This window comes from Pseudonaja textilis, chromosome 14 (assembly GCF_049901715.1).
Source record: "Pseudonaja textilis isolate UNSWEBS1 chromosome 14, rPseTex1.2, whole genome shotgun sequence".
Taxonomy (NCBI): Eukaryota; Metazoa; Chordata; class Lepidosauria; order Squamata; family Elapidae; genus Pseudonaja; species Pseudonaja textilis.
In genome coordinates, this window is record NC_142003.1 from 11,935,166 (window position 1) to 11,953,602 (window position 18,437).

At 46.1% G+C, this 18,437-nt stretch overlaps 2 protein-coding genes across 2 annotated transcripts; one reads left to right on the forward strand and one right to left on the reverse strand.

Annotated features, from left to right (window-relative positions):
• The first annotated feature begins 9 nt into the window (after window positions 1-9).
• On the forward strand, window positions 10-5,948 carry TSR3 (TSR3 ribosome maturation factor). Its single transcript, XM_026704038.2, has 6 exons — window positions 10-142; window positions 226-457; window positions 1,136-1,329; window positions 1,731-1,898; window positions 4,320-4,383; window positions 5,425-5,948. Exons 1-6 carry the CDS (start codon window positions 61-63, stop codon window positions 5,594-5,596), a joined length of 912 nt encoding a protein of 303 aa, XP_026559823.1. The 5' UTR covers window positions 10-60; the 3' UTR covers window positions 5,597-5,948.
• Window positions 5,949-9,911: 3,963 nt separating this feature from the next.
• UBE2I (ubiquitin conjugating enzyme E2 I) lies at window positions 9,912-16,663 on the reverse strand. The gene is made up of 7 exons (XM_026704054.2): window positions 16,432-16,663; window positions 16,204-16,281; window positions 16,047-16,130; window positions 15,797-15,869; window positions 14,676-14,785; window positions 14,368-14,447; window positions 9,912-10,562 (listed from the first exon to the last, which is right to left on the reverse strand). The coding sequence occupies exons 2-7, from the start codon at window positions 16,267-16,269 to the stop codon at window positions 10,499-10,501; spliced, it is 477 nt and encodes a 158-aa protein (XP_026559839.1). The 5' UTR covers window positions 16,270-16,281; window positions 16,432-16,663; the 3' UTR covers window positions 9,912-10,498.
• Between the last annotated feature and the right edge of the window lie 1,774 nt (window positions 16,664-18,437).

The window sequence follows — 18,437 nt, forward strand, 5'->3', positions numbered from 1 at the left end:
CCGCGATTGGCTGACGGTGGGCGGAGCCATTAGCCGGACCCGGAAGCGAAAGTGCCGGAAATGGGCCGGGGGCGGCGGCGGCGGGGGCCGAGGCGGCCGGGCAGGGAGCGATGCCTGGAGACCTTCGCGGAGGAGCTGGGCGGTGGGTGAGCGGGCGGCGGGGCGGCGGGTCGGGCTTTGCGGCGGGCTCCTAACTCCCCCTGACGCGCCTCCTTTTCTCCGCAGGCTCCTTGGAGGATGGCGAAGGCGGCGGCGAAGAAGAGGCGAGGGCCGCGGCCGGAACGCAGCGCCGCCGGTGCCCGCTGGCCATGTGGGACCTGGGCCAGTGCGACCGGCGGCGGTGCACCGGGCGGCGGCTGGCGCGGAAGGGGCTGGTGCGGACGCTCCGCCTGGGGCAGCGCTTCGGGGGCCTGGTGCTCAGCCCCGCCGCCGCCCGCTTCCTCTCGCCCGCCGACAGGTGAGCGCTCGCCTCCCCTCGCCCTGCCTGGGGCCCCGGCTGCAACGCTGGCCGCTCGGCCTTCGTGGGGGGCTTCGTCCGCTAGAGGAGCCCGGTGGAGCGGGTCGGTCGGTGGCCCAACGACGAAAACCTCCCGCAGCAGCCGCTGCTTTCTTTAAGCGTCAAGCGGGCCGGCTGCCCCCGTGAAGCAAAGGCTCCTGCGCGGCGTCCCGGCACCTGCTTTTTGGGCCTGGCATCGACTGACTCTTCCAGATTCCTGAAAACCTTCTGAGTTGCCCACAGAGAGAGAGAGAGAGAGAATCCAAACATTTGTGTTACTGATTTTAAAATATTTGAGTTTTTGCAATGTTGTTTTTGTGAAGTAATAACTAGGATGGCAGTTTTTCAATCCTGTTTCTTCTTCTGGTAGACTGCAAAATTGATCTGATTTCCTGACAAGCAGCAAAACAGAAATATCCCATATTAAAATGGCAGATGATAATAGGACAATAAAGCAAAGGCTATAGTGGACAAAGATTGATTAAGGAATATAAACAAATGTACAGATAGTTAGGATTTATGTAAAAATATACTGTCACGGAAGCGTTGGCAATGTATATAATGTATATATGATGTATATAAGAAAATTTCTTTAATAAAAATTATTTAATAAAAATAAAATGGCAGATGTATTTTCAGGGAGGTTGTGACCCAGAATGGAGTTGCGGTGATTGACTGCTCTTGGGCAAAGCTGGACGAAACCCCATTTAGCAAGATGAAGGGAAGTCATCTCCGGCTCTTACCCTACTTGATAGCTGCAAACCCAGTGAATTATGGACGGCCATGCAAACTTACTTGTGTGGAAGCTTTTGCAGCTACCCTCTGCATTGTAGGTGAGCAGCAATAAATATTGTTTTTATTCCTTATCTTACAGATTAGAAGAATATTTATGTATACAAATACATATTTGTAGCTGTTTGTCATGTTAGTGAAAACAAGTTGCTCTGTCAAGCATCATTTCTTTTTATTTATTGCATTGATTTATTACGATCCTGCCCAAGATTTCTGGGTAGTTACTAATACAAAGTAGAAAGAAATATAATAAAATGCCATCATACATAGACTACCAGAGAGCACAATCCTTGACCCAGGGATAAGATAAAATATCAAATTCAAAAGCTTCATATGTAAGATTCTTTCAGTAACCTTGACTGAGAAGTATATTTCACTAAGAAGATATGCAAATTACCTTTGAGGTGTTTGATCATTGCTGAAGTTATTTTCCTTATTTTAGGACACACTGATCTAGCCACAATTCTTTTGCAAAAATTTAAATGGGGGACAGTGTTTCTTGATCTGAACAAAGATCTCCTGGAGAAATATGCAGCATGTAGTTGTGAAGAAGAAGTGTTAAAGGTTGAGAAGGAATTTCTGAACCATGCCCAAGAAAAAGATGAAACAGGTAGGACTTCCCAAGTTACGTTATTTTTTTTCTGCTTTGAAAAAAGGGGTGGAATTGAATTGGTTGAATTAGTGACGCTTTTACCCAAGTTTTAAAGTAAACTAAATATCTGGTTCAAGATAAAGGAAGAAATCAATCATACACAGGGGATAAATAGTCATGTTATTTGGAACGTAATATGTCCAAATACGACAATTTGAGTCTGGTCATTTGTGCCTCAAATAATAACACTATTGATATATTCAATTATTTTTATTTTAATTATTTGTTTATTCTGGTTAACATTTCCAGAAATTTTGATGTAATGAGAAAAAGTAAGAAATCTTTTATCCATTATCCATGAGAAATAATCATAATGGTGAACAAACAACAGATTCCTCGGTGGTATCAAGCAGCCATAATAAATGTCATTAATGTTGTATAACTATCCCCAAATACAGGAAGGAGCCTCTCCCGAGCCCCTTAAATGCCCTCACAAAGTTGATGATGATTTATCTCCCAATGGCACATTCATCACTCCTGTATCTGACTCCATCTCTCTTCCTGCTGGGTAACCTCATCACATCAGCTCATAGTAATATATTACAATAAGGGCCGACAGATTCTGTCTTTTTTTAAGTTGTTACATACTGCCCCCAAAAATAAAGGGAACACAAAAATAAGACATCCTCGATCTGAATGAATGAAATATTCTCATTAAATACTTTGTTCATTACATAGTTGAATGTGCTGACAACAAAATCACACAAAAATTATCAATGGAAATCAAATTTAGCAACCCATGGTGGTCTGGATTTGGAGTTACACTCAAAATTAAAGTGGAAAAAAACAATACAGGCTGTTCCAACTTTGATGTAGTGTCCTTAAAACAAGTCAAAATGAGGCTCAGTAGGCCTCCACGTGCCTGTATGACCTCCCTACAACGCCTGGGCATGCTTCTGATGAGGTGATGGATGGTCTCCTGAGGGATCTCCTCCCACACCTGGACTAAAGCATCCCCCAACTCCTGGACAGTCTGTGGTGCAACGTGGCGTTGGTGGATGGAGCGAGACATGATGTCCCAGATGTGCTCAATTGGATTCAGGTCTGGGGAACGGGCAGGCCAGTCCATAGCATCAATGCCTTCATCTTACAGGAACTGTTGACACACTCCAACCACATGAGGTCTAGCATTGTCGTGCATTAGGAGGGACCCAGGGCCAACCGCACCAGCATATGGTTTCACAAGGGGTCTGACGATCTCATCTCGGTACCTAATGGCAGTCAGGCTACCTCTGGCGAGCACATGGAGGGCTGTGCGGCCCCCTAAAGAAATGCCACCCCACCCCATTACTGACCCACTGCCAAACCGGTCATGCTGGAGGATGTTGCAGGCAGCAGAACATTCTCCAGTGTGAACCTGCTTTCATCTGTGAAGAGCACAGGGCGCCAGTGGCGAATTTGCCAATCTTGGTGTTCTCTGGCAAATGCCAAACGTCCTGCACGGTGTTGGGCTGTAAGCACAACCCCCACCTGTGGACGTCGGGCCCTCATACCACCCTCATGGAGTCTGTTTCTGACTGAGCAGCCACATGCACACTTGTGGACCTCTGGAGGTCATTTTGCAGGGCTCTGGCAGTGCTCCTCCTGTCCCTCCTTGCACAAAGGCGGAGGTAACAGTCCTGATGCTGGGTTGTTGCCCTCCTATGGCCTCCACGTCTCCTGATGTACTGGCCTGTCTCCTGGTAGTGCCTCCATGCTCTGGACACTACGCTGACAGACACAGCAAACCTTCTTGCCACAGCTCGCATTGATGTGCCATCCTGGATGAGCTGCACTACCTGAGCCACTTGTGTGGGTTGTAGACTCTGTCTCATGCTACCACTAGAGTGAAAGCACCACCAGCATTCAGAAGTGACCAAACCATCAGCCAGAAAGCATAGGAACTGAGAAGTGGTCTGTGGTCACCGCCTGCAGAACCGCTCCTTTATTGGGGATGTCTTGCTAACTGCCTCTGCTTTCCACCTGTTGTCTATTCCATTTGCACAACAGCATGTGAAATTGATTGTCAATCAGTGTTGCTACCTAAGTGGACAGTTTGATTTCATAGAAGTGTGATTGACTTGGAGTTACATTGTGTTGTTTAAATGTTCCCTTTATTTTTTTGAGCAGTGTAGTTGGGAGGGTTCATCAACTGCAGGGTTCCAGCCCTGCCTTAAAGGCCATATTGGCCCCCACCCCTAGCAAAGCTAATGCAGAAAAATTCAGATTTGTTCCTGAAAAATATTTGGCAAATTCTCCCTCTGCCAGCAAAGCTGGTGGTTTATCATTTGTTTGGGATTTATGGATTTAATGTTGAATTTAAATTAATAGTTATTACTTTACTTTTCTAGTAGGTCGATGGGTGGGGACTTTTAACAGTCTTCTATGTTCCCTCTCCAGATCCTTTTGATGTTGATTCAGGAAAGGAGTTTTCTATACTCAACGGGCCTTGTAGTACCACACAGTAAGTCTTCTAAAGCAGGGGTCCCCAACCACTGGGCCGCGGACCGGTACCGGTCCGTGGATCATTTGGTACCGGGCCGCAAAGAAAATAAAAATGGCGGCTTTCTTCGCCTTCGGTGAATGCTGCTGGGATCAGGGATCAAGGACACAAATGAAAGAAGGGGAGGGAGGAAGCAGCCAAAGCCTGTCCTGCTCTCCGGCTCAGCGGCTTCGGTTTCCTCCCGCCTCGTTCCTCTCTCAGTCACTCTCTCGCTCCTCCACAGCCCAGGAAGAAACTGCTTCAAAGAAGCCGGCAGGGTGGCTTTTCCTGTCGGCGCAGCTCCTCCGAGCGCCCGTTCACCCCACCCCGCCGCCCGCGTTCAATCCAGTGCTCGTTCTGCCTGCCTGCCTTCGCTTTCTGGTTGTTTGGAGTAGCTTTGGCTGAGTAAAAGAGGCGAATAGTTATTATTCTCAGCCGAAGCTGCTCAAACAACCAGAAACGAAGGCAGGCAGAATGGAGCACCGGATTGAACTGCTGGCGGCGGGGTGGGGTGAACGGGCGCTTGAGGAGCTGCTGCGACAGAAGAAAAGCCACCCTGCCGGCTTCTTTGAAGCAGTTTCTTCCTGGGCTGGTGGAGGAGCGAGAGAGCGACTGAGAGAGGAACGAGGCAGACACCTGAGGGATGAGGCTGAGGGAGGGAGGGAGACACCTGAGGGATGAGGCTGAGGGAGGCGGGGCTTCTCAGCCATCCTGCAGGGACTTGTCCTGAGCCTCCCTGAACTTGGTGGTTTGCTGGCAGACGTTTTATTACCCGACTAGGTAACAACATCAGATGTTATCTAGTCAGGTAATGAAGCGTCTGCAAGCAAACCACCAAACTCGGACTCCTCCCCGCCTCCTTGAAAAAGTCCGCCCCGTCCCCCCGTCCCCCCGCCGGTCCTTGAAAATGTGTTTCTGCATGAAACTGGTACAAAAAAGGTTGGGGACCCCTGTTCTAAAGGATTCCTTTAAGAGTCTCTAGAGATTATTTGTTACAGAGTAACCCTGATCTCTATTTCTTAGAGCAACTGCTGCAGATGAGAACTCCTCTGAGGAGACCCCTGAGGACAGTGATGATGACAGCAGCAGCAGCAGCAGCAGCAGCGATGAGGACCTGAAAACAGCCTGTTCTGGAGCCAGTAAGTCGGCTGCAGGGAGGCAAAAGAGCATTCCCAAAGAGAAGACGTGTCACTGAATTTAGTAGCAAGGTTTTGCTCAGAGTTAAGATATAAACTTGGACAATGTTCTTCCAGTCTGAAATAACTTCATTCAGCCCAAGGGTCGTCTTGTCCATCAACTGAGTTGTTTGGTGAACTTCATTAATACTTTGTCAGATAGATTTTACTAATGCAACATCCATATCCCGGTCTTATTTTTTTACCTAGCATCTCAGTTAATTATTATTCCAAGAATTGTTTTTAGACAATGAAGGAAAAACCAGAAGCAACTTCCTTATATCTGACATCACTACTTTTTGGTCGTTTGCCATTTCAGTTTAGTATGTTGTGGATGAATAGTTGATAATAAATGCTCTAAACCAAAAATTACACTGGAAACTGGCTTCTCATTGTTTTTGAAGGGACAGTGGAGTGAAACCAAGACCAATTACTCCTGTTTATTAGTTCATGTTCATCATCTTGTAGTTGGCTAGTCTCAGGAAATGTAAAAGGAACCAAGCAGGATTGAGTAGAATTGACTTAGTAGGAAATAAAGTTGGAAATAAAGAGTTCGAAGGGACCTTGGAAGTCTTCTAACCCACTCCCCTCTTCAAGCTGTGCCATTTTAGACAAAAGGTTGTCCCATCGCTTCTTAAAAGCCTCCAGTGGTGAAGCTTTCAGCTCCAAAGACCCCTTTGGTAAAGGCAGCTGAATATTAACTGCAAAATTAAAGCACTTCCGATTTACATACCTGATGTTTTTATGAAGAAATTGGTACACCCCCCCACCCCCAGAGCATGGATCGAGGAAATTGCAGACCAATCATCTTGACATCAATACCTGTGTAAATCCTGGAAAAGAGCATCAGTCACAGTGTGTAGCCCTCAGTGGAGCTACATCTACAGGGAGGAGGAGAGCATGTCACAGGGTTCGGCCTTTGGCCTGGTGCTCTCCAAAACCTTCATAAATGATCTAAATGAGGGGCTAAAAGGAGAAAACTTCAGACTTGCAGATGACACCAAGCTGGGGGAGTTGCTTTGGAAGATAGACGCAAGATTCAGAAGGATCTTGACAAACTTGGGGACCTGGGGCCTGTCCAATGAAGATGCAGTTTAGTTATGAAGAAAGTAAGGCCCCGCACTTGAGAAGGAAAAACCAGATGCGTAGGTATAGACGAGGAGGCATCTGGCTCAACAGTAGAAATAGTGAGGGGTTTAAGTGTCCTGGTGGATCACTGCTTAAATATGAGTCGGCAATACACTGATCACTGCTAAAAATGCCATTCTAGGCTGATTCAGCAAAGGGATGACGTCACAATCATGGATTTGATAGTTCTGCTTTATACTGCATTGATGAGACCTCACTTGGAATCCAGTTTTGGTGATCCCAAATCAAAAAAGATGCAGAGGGCCTGGAGATAGTGCAGAGAAGAGCAACGGGGGGAAAGCGCCTCAAAGCTAAATCATACAATGAACAGCTAAGGGAACTAAGTACGTTTAGCCCAATAAAGTGAAGGCTCAGGGGAGACATGATAGCAGTCTTCTAATACTTGAAGGCTACTACAGGAAAGAGGAAGGAAAATTATTCTACACAGCACCTAAGGGCAGAAGAAGCAATGGGTGGCTGAGCAGAGTGAGATTTAACCTGGAAATGAGGAATTTCCTGACAAAACAATCATTGGAACAGCTTGCCTTCTGGAATTGTAGGTGCTCCATTGTTGGAGGTTTTCAAGAAAAGGTTGGACAATCATTTGTCTGGGGTGGTATAGAGACTTCTGCCTTGGGCAATGGATTGGCCTGGAAGACCAAGATTCCTTCCCGTCCTAGGATTCTGTGAGTCATATACCCACAGTCCCTAATTTGTGGAGCCCGGGGGCGCAATGCAGAGGGAACTGAGTTATGGTTCTGAAATGACTCTCAAAAGGCTGACCTTGGAGGCTGGATGGGGCTGGATGGGAAGAACAAACTGGAGCTCAAGAGCAGGGGATAATAGTAGCCACTTCTGGCTCATAAGTTCTTCAAAAAGTGCCTTGGGCCTTGGTCATCTTGTGATTGGATTGCTAGTCTCTTACATGGGACCACCCCTGAAGACCACTTGGAAGCCACAGCGAATCCACAATACAGCAGTATAGGCAGCCATGAGTAGATCACAATATATGCACCGGTTACGGTTTGGTTTCTGGTGCAATTCGAGGCACTAGTGAGAGCCCTTTGTGTGCCAGGGCCTAGAGCAGTTCCCAAAGGAAGTGCCTAGTGAAGTCAAGAGTAGACACACTCAGGGTCCTGTTTTTAGCAGGCCCAGAAAGCATGACGATGGCTCCTGCTCTGGAATGATGTATACCTGGAAGTCATAGTCTTCCCCAGGCTATTGATTTTTCACAACTTGCTGAAAACTCTTCTCCGGGCCTTGGAATTCAATATGTTTCAGTCATCTGTCTCTTTTTTGACATTTTAATTTTACTTCATTGTGAACTACCCAGAGTGGTGTCGTCTGAAAACTGTAATAGGAAGTAAAATACTGCATTGTAAGATGTTAATCTTATAATAAACCTTCTTTACTCGACTCCAGTGTGATACTCTGAGGGATCTTTCTACTGTCTGGTGCAGGGGTGTCAAACTCGCGTCATCATATGGCATATTGAGACTTTCCCCCTCGCTAAACCGGGTGTGGCCAGGGCGTAATATATCCGGCATGCAGGCTCTGCGTGACACCCCTGCTCTGGTGCCTAATTTGGCTGAAGGTACTAGAGATAGCCTTTGTCAGTGCAGCGTAATGAGGCCAAAACTTTGTCTTTTGCCATATTATGGACAAATTTAAAACCCAAGCCATTTTTTTTTAAACAATTCCACTTATAGCTCACTGCAGCCAAGTTGTTCTCAAAGTGATAACTTGTTCTATTAAAGCAGAGGTCTCAGGTGGCTAAGTGTCTCATAAGAATATTATCACTTAAATCTAGCTTCGGGTCTCAAATGGGGAACGAGAACCCCCAAGATAGTTTGTACTGCCAGAGAACCCTCTGCCAACTGCTTGAGGGACAGCATGAACCGCCACTTGGGTTTTGTCTCTGGCCAGTTGTCTTCTTTCACTTGAAATACTGTTTATCCTTTTAATTATCTGTAAGCCATCCAGTCTCACCGTGGCATTGAGCAGCCTCAAAATTAAATACCACGAATGGATCAGGTCTCCCGATGATCACCCACAATAGCTTGATGCAAATATGAAGCAGCTTGCATGAAGGCACAGAGCTGCAGGGCATGAGTCAGTTGGAGACGGAGTAGAAATTCTCACGGCATCACTCTTGGCAACCCACCACCCGAGCAGCTATTGACCTAACACTACTTTGGTTTCTTATGAAATCTTTCAGAATGCTATAGTGTGTCATTGGCAGTTTGCATTTGTACGTGAACCATTTTTTTTTCTTAGGGCCATAACAGTAAGTGGGATAAGTGGGAACTGGCTGTTCCTTACCAATCCTATTAAATTGGCTTTTTAAAAAGGCATAACATTTGCTATAGCGAACAGCCTTTTTTCTGCCTTGCAAACAGCTATTAGAGCCAACATTAATTTTAGCATAAAATTTTATTCCTGGGCTTTGGAATAGGGCAAATAGCTGGAGCCCATATGGTTATGGACTGAATTTCTCTCAGGGTTTTTTAAATATCTCGATTACTTTATGATTTCATTTATTTCCTAAACTTGCTTTGAAATATATTTTGTATTTGTATATGTTGGCGTGGAGATGCTGCTTAATTGAACAGGAATTCATAAATGATTAGGAACAATGCTACTTTTTTATTTTTCCTTTTGTGCGTGAAAAACAACACAGAAAAGATGTAGAGTTCTGTAGAAAGTTCCTGCCATGGAATGATAACTCTTGCAGGTCCTTAATGGCTTTTTGCTTTTTTCAGTGAACAGATATTAACCTATATTTAATACAGGCATTATTTATAGTTTAAAAAAAGATTACATAGCAAGTTACTGACCTAACCATAAAAACTTTTTTTGTAAACTGTCAGAGAATGTAGTAACCTCAATACAAAATTTAACATTTCTCATTTTTTCAAACATTTCTGTTCTTTTCATCACTGTGCAACCATATACAATTTAACTGCATTTTAAAGATGTATGAAAAGCACTGTTAAAATACTTAAAAACTCCTGAACCTGCTGGTATGGCTTGCGGACAGCTACAGCAGACAAAGCCATCTACTGAGGGTCAGCAAGCATTCACCCGTGTTTAACTGAACCTATGAATCTACTCCACATCAGGTTGTGCTATCTGCACTGCAGAGCAGCTATTTCTCCAGAAGTGGTGTAATAGCGAAGAAATGGGGAAGAAAGCGAGACAAAAAACTTTATAGAAACAGTTTATTTACTCTAAACAGCAACACAGACAAAACTCCATGAACACAAAGGAGGTGATGCAGAATCAAGATGCGGCTGACTTTGGATCCAAGGCATTTATGCAACAATCTAATTCCTTATTGGTAGAAAACAAAAGGAAATAAATGGAGGACATGGTTTTTTTTCTTACCAGCCAAGTAGAGGCCAAAAAACAAAACAAAAACAACCCCCCCCCAAACATTTTAAAGCGTGCCTGCATCTGAGAGCAAAGAAACTAGAGATACTAGTGAATTTATAGAAGTATAAAAGTTTATAGTTTACAGCAGTTGAAATACTGACATCAATATTAAAATAAAAGCAAGTTTTACATAACAATCAAAAATACAAAAGACTGAAGGAAGAGACCCTGTATGAAAAACTGGGGACAATTCAGCAAGTTTAGAACTGTATACAAGTGGTGAATATGGAAAATGGCACACATATAATCCCTTCCCTAAATGACTATTAATTGTACATAGCGACATTAGATTTGCAAAAGTTTTGTAAACAAGTTCTTGCCAATTAATCCCTTCCTTTAAAGATGTGGATGACAGGAGCTTATGATGGAGCAAACTTCTTGGCTTGTGCTCGAACCCTCTTTTCATATTCCACTCTGTTTTGGCTAAATGTAGAGAGAGAAAAAGCTAACGATTCTCAAAGATCAGAATCCATAAAGTGTTCTAGGTCAGATTCTCCCTAGCACAGAAACCCACAAAAATCAACCTGTTGGTATTTTAAGTGAATTTTCACTGTTTCCCTGGAGATGGAAATTATGCAGGAGTTTCAGGCTAGGATACAAGTACAAACACTTTAGACCACACCTCTCAAGAATTTTGATATGAATGTCATCTGTTTCAGATGCAAAATCAGTATCAGACTGAATGCAATTATTTATAATAATGAAGTAATTTAAGAATGGGAAAGAGGTGATAAGAGGCACAGGAATTCTAAAGGGGAGGAATCTCCAAAAACCAAACCAAAAACCACTTCATTCTGAACCGATGACCCTAATGACTCGGAGACAATGTTTTCTCATGTCCCAACGGCTTTTGGCAGCAACTTCTTTATTCATGAGGTAGAAAATGGGTCTCAACTCTTTCTAATTGTGAACACCAACAGACTACTAGCATGCAGCTTTTCCATGGAAAAATATGCTTAGACTAGCTCATAATTTCAGAAAATAATTAACTGCTTCAATTTTTTTTTAAAAAAGTTTTGTTTTCAAATGAATAAATTGTGTTTCAGACATTTTGCTAAACCATTCTGGATAGATTGCGGTTCAGCTGAACCTGTTGGGAATGGCTAGAATGCAGATTAGCCTATCTCCAACAGCCACAGCCCTTAGCCTTTGTCTACCTCTCCAGAGGGCTTTCCAGCACTCCCTGGGCAGTTCCCAAGGTCAGCCCGTTGCTCCCCAACAATCCAGCTCCGCTTCTCCCTGACCTTGGAAGGCTGAGTCAACCGGTCAAGTCTGTCAGAATTGAACTCCTGGCTGTGGGCAAAGTTAGCCTGCAATACTGCATTCTAACCATTGTGCCACCAGTGTGTATCATTGTGTATATGTAATATAATTATATACAAATATAATTTGTACATAATACAAATCCAGTGTATTATAAAGGTATTCATGTAAACTTTTAACGATGAGGTGGAAAGCCAGTTATCGGTGGAAAATTATTCATTTACCAATGTATATGCTGCTTAAAATGCTAAACATTAATAAAACATCCATTCAAACTGAAGTCCAGTAACATCAAACCATATGAGCACTTTCCAATATATTTTTAAAAGTAATATTTCAACAGAAACCCTTTCATAACACCTGCCTGTATAATTACTCAGTCACAACAGTAACACTTATTTCCCAAAGACTGCCAAAGTGCAGTATTTCAATTGCCTCCTGAATATTGGCAGGGAGGGAACCATTGTAGCCTCTAAAAGGCAAGGAATTTCAGAACTTAGGAGCTACCACAAGGTTATTATGCTGCATTTGTTAAAAAGCATAACTTTCCCTCTCTTTACCCTTCCCTCCCATTATATAAAGTAACTGAGTTTAATAATCATAGTTTGCGGCAGGGGATTGAAACTTGGAATTTTTGCAAGCAAGATAATAGCTGTGGAGGGTAAACCAAAGACAGAATATAATTAGAAGCAGGAAGTACTGGAAGGAGGTTGTAATGGGATTTCTTGCATAACCTGAATCCTTGCTCTAGAAATTCAGACTATTTGTTAAAGGTGGGTGCCCCTGCCCCCCCCCCCCTCCCAACCAGGCTTTGCCTGAATAATGGTTTGCCTGCTGGAGAAAACCCAATATGGAGTGAAGAAGTCCAGGGTGCATGGTCAATTTGGATTAAGAACCAGAACTGCCACCTGGACTTTCGCCTTAAAAAGTCCACACTTGGTGCTCTCTCAGGATGGTCTAATTTCTCCACGTAGCCACTTCCCAACTGTTCTGCTGGACATCTTATTAGCTCACTTGCATCTCTGATCTTTATCTTGGGATTCTGCCCATCAATGCCTCAGGGAGAATGCCTCTCTACCCCTGCATGTTAAAGGAGCTCTCGGCATTGCCTTACTTTGCCTTTGTAAAGGAAATTTTAAAAGGGCTCTTGATTATCTACATTTATACAGATCAGGGAGGAATCCACATTATTTATGCCTGTGCAGATTTACCTGCTAAAAAATTAGGAATGAGTGCAAGAACCCAGGTGAGAAGCCTGGGATCAAATACATTGGCTGGGTTAAAGGCAACAGGCACTCCCCATCCACCTGATGCTTCAGGTCCTGTGATCTAACTTCCTTGGTGGTGGCAAATTACATTCTAGATGAGCAATATTATAAGAGGCTCCTCCCTAGAAGAGGCCCAGGAAACAGAATACAGGTAGTCCTCAACTTACCACAGTTCATTTGGGGACTGTTCAAAGTTACAACGGCACTAAAAAAAACTTATTACCATTTTTCACACTTACGACCATTGCAACATCCCCAGGGTCGTGCAATGCTTGACAACTGACACACACTTATGACGGCCAGTGTCCTGGGGTTGTGTGATTTCTTTTGCGACCTTCTGACATGCAAAGTCAATGGGGGAAACCAGATTCACTTAACAGCTGAGTTACCAATTTAACAGCTGTTGGGATTCACTTAACAACCGTGGCAAGAAAGGTTGTAAAATGGGGTAAAACTCACTTAACAAATGCTTCATGTTTTGGGCTCAGTTGTGATTGTAAATCGAGGACTGCCTGTAGCAAACTGGCAGGAGGAAAGAACCCCAGAACACTTTCCCTCTTCCAGGTTTCGGGGGGAGCATCTTACGCCATGACGTTATTCTTCGCTTTGCTTTCTGAGTGTTAAGACCAAAAACCTCCCCCTATAAGCATTTTGTTCTCATATTTCATATGACTTTGGATGATGACTGTTCTGTACTTACACAATTTTATTTGCACTGTTTCCTGTTTTATTACTTTGGTCCCGTTTAATATCACTTATTGTTGCACTGCAAACCACAGTCAGTTGGCTTGTAAGAAGTATGGAGGTATAAATGTAACAGTAAATAATTTCTCTGTCAAAACCTGCAGCTGAAGACGATGCCTGCTTGAGGAGGGGAGGGAGGGAGATGGTTCTGGGGGTCCTGAAGGAGGCAAGCCCCCCGTCAGAAGAGGCCATCCTTTCCCAACAGCCTTTGTACCTCAGATAAAATCTTTTTTAGAATGTACCTAAGTATACACACACACACACACACACACACGTATACACACACACACACATATCCTGACATATTATGCAATACCACATGCAGCTCCAAGAGGGAAGGTGTCTCCACACCTGTCTAAAATGGCTTAAAATGGAGCCCTTGTTCCAAGAGCAGCAGAAAATGAATCTGTTCCGTTACCTGTTTGAATTTTTAAGAGGATAGTGAAAATGAAAGGAAATTAGACATAGGTAGTCCTTGACTTACAACAGTTCACTTAGTGACCGTTCAAAGTTACAACGGCACTGAAAACGGCACTGATTTATGACCGTTTTTCACACGCCTGTTGCAGCATCCCCGGGGTCAGGTGATGAAAATTCAGAGCCCTGGCAACTGACTTGTATTTACGATGGTCGCAGTGTCTCATCATCCCCTTTTGCTGCCTTCTGACAAGCAGAGTCAATAGGGGAGCAGGATTCACTTAACCCACCAGGTTGCTCACTTAACAAATGCAGTGACTCACTCAACATCTGTGGCAAGAAAAATCATAAAATGGGGGCAAAACTCATTTAACAAATGTCTCACTTAGCAACATACATTTTGGGCTCAATTGTTGGTCGTAAGTGGAGGACTACCTGCAATTCAGAGACCTAATATGTGAAAAGATGAAACCACATTTAATCTCAAACCTGATCTATATTTGCTATTTAAAAAAAAGAGTTGAAAGGCAACTCACCAGTAGATTGTGTAAGCCTCTGCTTGAGCTGGGTCCTGGATATTTGGTTCATTTAGGAGTTCTTGAATTCCTAACAAGATCTAAGAACATAGAACAAGAGAAGCATCGCTGTAGACTTTCACCTTGTTAAATCATAGATGAAAATCAGACGTGTATTTTCATCAAGGTGTTAAATACTTACCCTCAGTGGTTAATTGTGAATTTAAAATATTAAGAAATCATTAGGTCTTACAGGCATACAATTGAGGGCATTTGAATCAATATAGTATGATGCATAAACATGACCCGTGTTCTAATAAAATGCATACTTGTTTAATTGTGATTGCAGGCCTCCAATCCTTATCCTCTTCTAAGATAGACAGACAGACTGTGCCTGAAGGATACACGTTTGGATGGAATAAGGGTGGCTCAAATTTGCCTAGAGAAAGGAAAACTTGGTTCAGGTACAAGGCTTTGGAGAAACACTTTTAGAAAGCTAGCAGGGCTTCAGTCAATGCTTGGGAGCAAGAATATGCCCTTTGCTTCTATACCCAATTTAAACTCCCTTCTCTGAAGTACACCAATTTAATTTCCTTTGTAATCACTTAGATCTTAAGGACTATAACTGATAGTGTCCCCTCTTGAATCCTCTGAATGAGCTTTTTTTTAACCAAATTTATTTTAAAAGAGCACTAGTAACTTAAAGACAAGAGGAAAGAATCCCAAAGGGGAAAAAATCAAAAGAAGCTGAAATTCAAATATGAAAGGTGGCAATTTTTAAAAAACACATCCAATAGTATTTGTTCCATGCACCAAAGTATTTATTCAAGCACTCGGACTCTGAACAAATTAACAAAATGAAAAGTCTCGAACATCCATTGGAAAGAAATACATCCCTCCAAGAAGAGACAAACGCAGATGACCAGGGACTCAGAAGCACAGCTTCGCAAGTGGCTGAAAGGTGAATTTCGGAATCTCTGGCCATGTAAAACTCCAGTCAGCGAGTCATTACAAAAGAAAGGAAGCAGCCAATTTCGGAGACTCTGGACAACCACCTTATGCTGCGCAATGAAAGAAATGGGGAGCGCTCTCTCCATCAGCGGTCTCTGGCTGGGGGATTCTGGGAGTTGAGGTCCTCCAGGCTTAAAGGGGCCGCGGTTGGAAGCCCCCGGAAGCCTGAGGTAAAAAGGGTCCCGGCTTCTGGTGTCAGCGAGCAGGAGAGGAAAAGGCGACCAGGGACTCCGAAGGGACCGACTTCTTGGGGGGCTTCTCCCCTTCGGGGGCCAGCAGGCAAAGGAGCCCACCCGGATTACCTCAGCCGGGTCCACCCAGGCAGCGGCTCCTCTTCCTTCGCTTCGGGGGGGATGAAATGCTGCTCCCCACCCCCAGTTCGCTAAGCCCGTCCCGGCCTTGAAAGGCCCCGAGGCGCTCCGGGGCTGCCCAGACTTACATTTCGGCGGCGAGGAGGGATAGTCGTCCTTGAACAGCATCCGTAGCTTGAACAGGCCGCCTTCCCACGGGGTCTGCGGGGGAAGCACAGCGCTTTGAGACGCCGCTTGCCGGGCTCTTTCCGCCTCAGCCGCGGACTTTCCCTCCCCCGGGAACCGCCTCCCGCCCCTCCCCCTCCCCCTCCCGGGAGCCTCCCAGGGCCGCGGGGGGCGAGCGGACAAAAGGGACCGGCGGGCGGGCCGCTTCCTTACCCCTTTCTTGCCCGGAATCGCGCACTCCCAGTTCATGAGGTTCATGGTGCCGTCGGGGTTCTTGGTGGGCACCGCCACGAAGCCCTGCAAGGAGCCGGAGGTTAGCCGCGACGCCCGCCCGCCCCGCCGCCCTCGCCCGCCCGCCCCCGCCACTTACGAACGGGTGGTCCTTCCTCCAAGCCTTCCTCTCCTGCGCCAGGCGGCTGAGCGCGATCCCAGACATGGTCGACGGACTCTGCGACACACAAAGGCGGCCAGTGAACGTCGGGCGGCCTGCGGGGGACCCCGGGAGGGAAGGCCGAGCGCCGCCGGGCCCCGGCTGACCTTGAGAGGCGGCCGCGCGGGTCGCCCCCCCGCAGCGGGCGCGATCCCCTCTGGGCCTTACCGTGAGGCGCCCCGGCGGCGGCGGCGGCGGCGGCGGCGGCAGCGGCAGCAACCCCCGCGCGTGTCCCGGATTCAGGCGGCGGCGGCGGCGGCGGCGAATGACCCGGATGTTCCCTGCCCGCCTCCCCCCCTTTTGTCTGAAACCCGGCCTTTCCCTCGCAGAAAACGGAGCGCGTCAGCACGGTCTGTCCCTCGGCGCGACCCGTCTGCGAGACAGCGCCTGCGCCGAGAGCGCGAAGCCGAACGCCGCAGCGCGGGATGCTTCTAGGCCACGCCTCCAGCTCCGGCAGACAGCGGCCAGAGGGCTGGAAGCCGGAAGGGGCGGGGTCGGTTCCGCGGCGTCTCCTGAACGCCACCCGGCAGGCCCCGCCCCCCGCGTCCCCCTCACTCCGCGGCCGGGCCTTGCGGGCCTTCGCTCCTCTCCGGCTGGCCGATTAGCCGCTCTCCGCCCGGGGCCGAGCCAGAGGCGGAGTCGCGATACGTCCGAGTGGCGGCTCTTAGCCACGGAGAGAGCCGGGGCCCGGGGCGGCGCTGACCAAGCGGGGGATCCCTGGCTGCATTCAGGGACCCGAATCGAGAGCTGGGGGGGGGGGTTGCCGGTTTTATCCCGGGATCACCTGCGATTAAAAACGACTTAACGGAAGACAAGGATAAAGGAGGACAAGAATGGCGTCGGTCAGAAATGGTGTAAGGGGCTTGGGCGGGGGGTGGACTAGATGACCCAGAAGGTCCCTTCCGACTCTCTCATTCCATTATTAACGGCAGGCCGGACTCTCGCTCTCCGTCCCGACGGCCAAGGCTTGAGCAAGGCAGGCCTCTGGGTCTCCGGGGAGCCTGGTTTCCAGAAGGCAGGTGCGCTTTGGGGGCGGCCGGAGGGCATTGCAGGCAGGATCGAATTGGCCAGGTGGCTGTCTCAGGAGCCGCGAGCAGGGTGGGCACCAGGTGAAGCTTCTAGCTGGTCTTCAAGCCCCACACACAGGGCATTACTGCAGTCAAGTCTTTAGATGCCAAGCGTGAACGTCCGAAGGGTGCATCAGATTAAGAGTTGGAAGGAACCTTGTAGGTCATCTAGTCCAACCCCCAAGCAGGAGACCCTACACCATTTGTGACAAATGGCAGTCCATCCTCTTCTATATACTTGTGCAACCTTGTTGGTTTATGCTTTTGGTCAACAAACTACTGAAGGGCTCGGAAATTGGACAGCTACTACTGTAGAGATATTGGCCAGAATCCTTGCAAGGGAAGTGGACCAGGAGTAGAGATGTGGGGAAACTGCAGAGTCTGTTTGTAGCCAAGCTGGTTCTTCTACAAGAAATAGAGGGCCCACAAAATGCAGTCTTGAAGTATTTTTATCCATATTTGAGGATAACAAAAAAAAAAAAAACTATTGGGAACACTGAGAATGGGCCAGAATTCATGGGTAGTACAGGTGGTATTTGACCTGATACCTCAATTGATCCCAGGATTTCTTTTGCTAAATGAGAAAGTTGTTAAGTGAGTTTTGCCCCCTTTACAATCTTTTTTTCCTGGCATGTTAAACACTGCAGTTAAGTTAGTAATACATTTGTTAAGTGACTTTTGTTTCCCCATTGACTCCTTGTCAGGTCACAAAAGGTGATCACATTACTGGGATGCTGCAATGATCCTCAATATGAGCCAAGTATCCCAATTTTGATCATGTGACCATGGCGATGCTGCAATAGTTATAACTGAAAAAATGGCCATAAGTCACTATCTTCAGTGCTATTGTAACTTCAAACTGTCACTAAACAAATTTTTGTAAGTTCAGGACGATCTCTATCATCTTTGCATGCAAAAGATCCCCAAATTGATCCCTGGATGGATTGGAAATCATCCTGTATATAAAGATCAACAAGATTTGAGTATTCCGTGAAGGAATAATCTGACTCAGTGGCTGGGTTTGAACATGTATTACCAGACCAGACTTAGCCACTCCATCCACACATGTAGAATTGTTAGTTTTAACCTTAATTAAAAGCTTTTGAA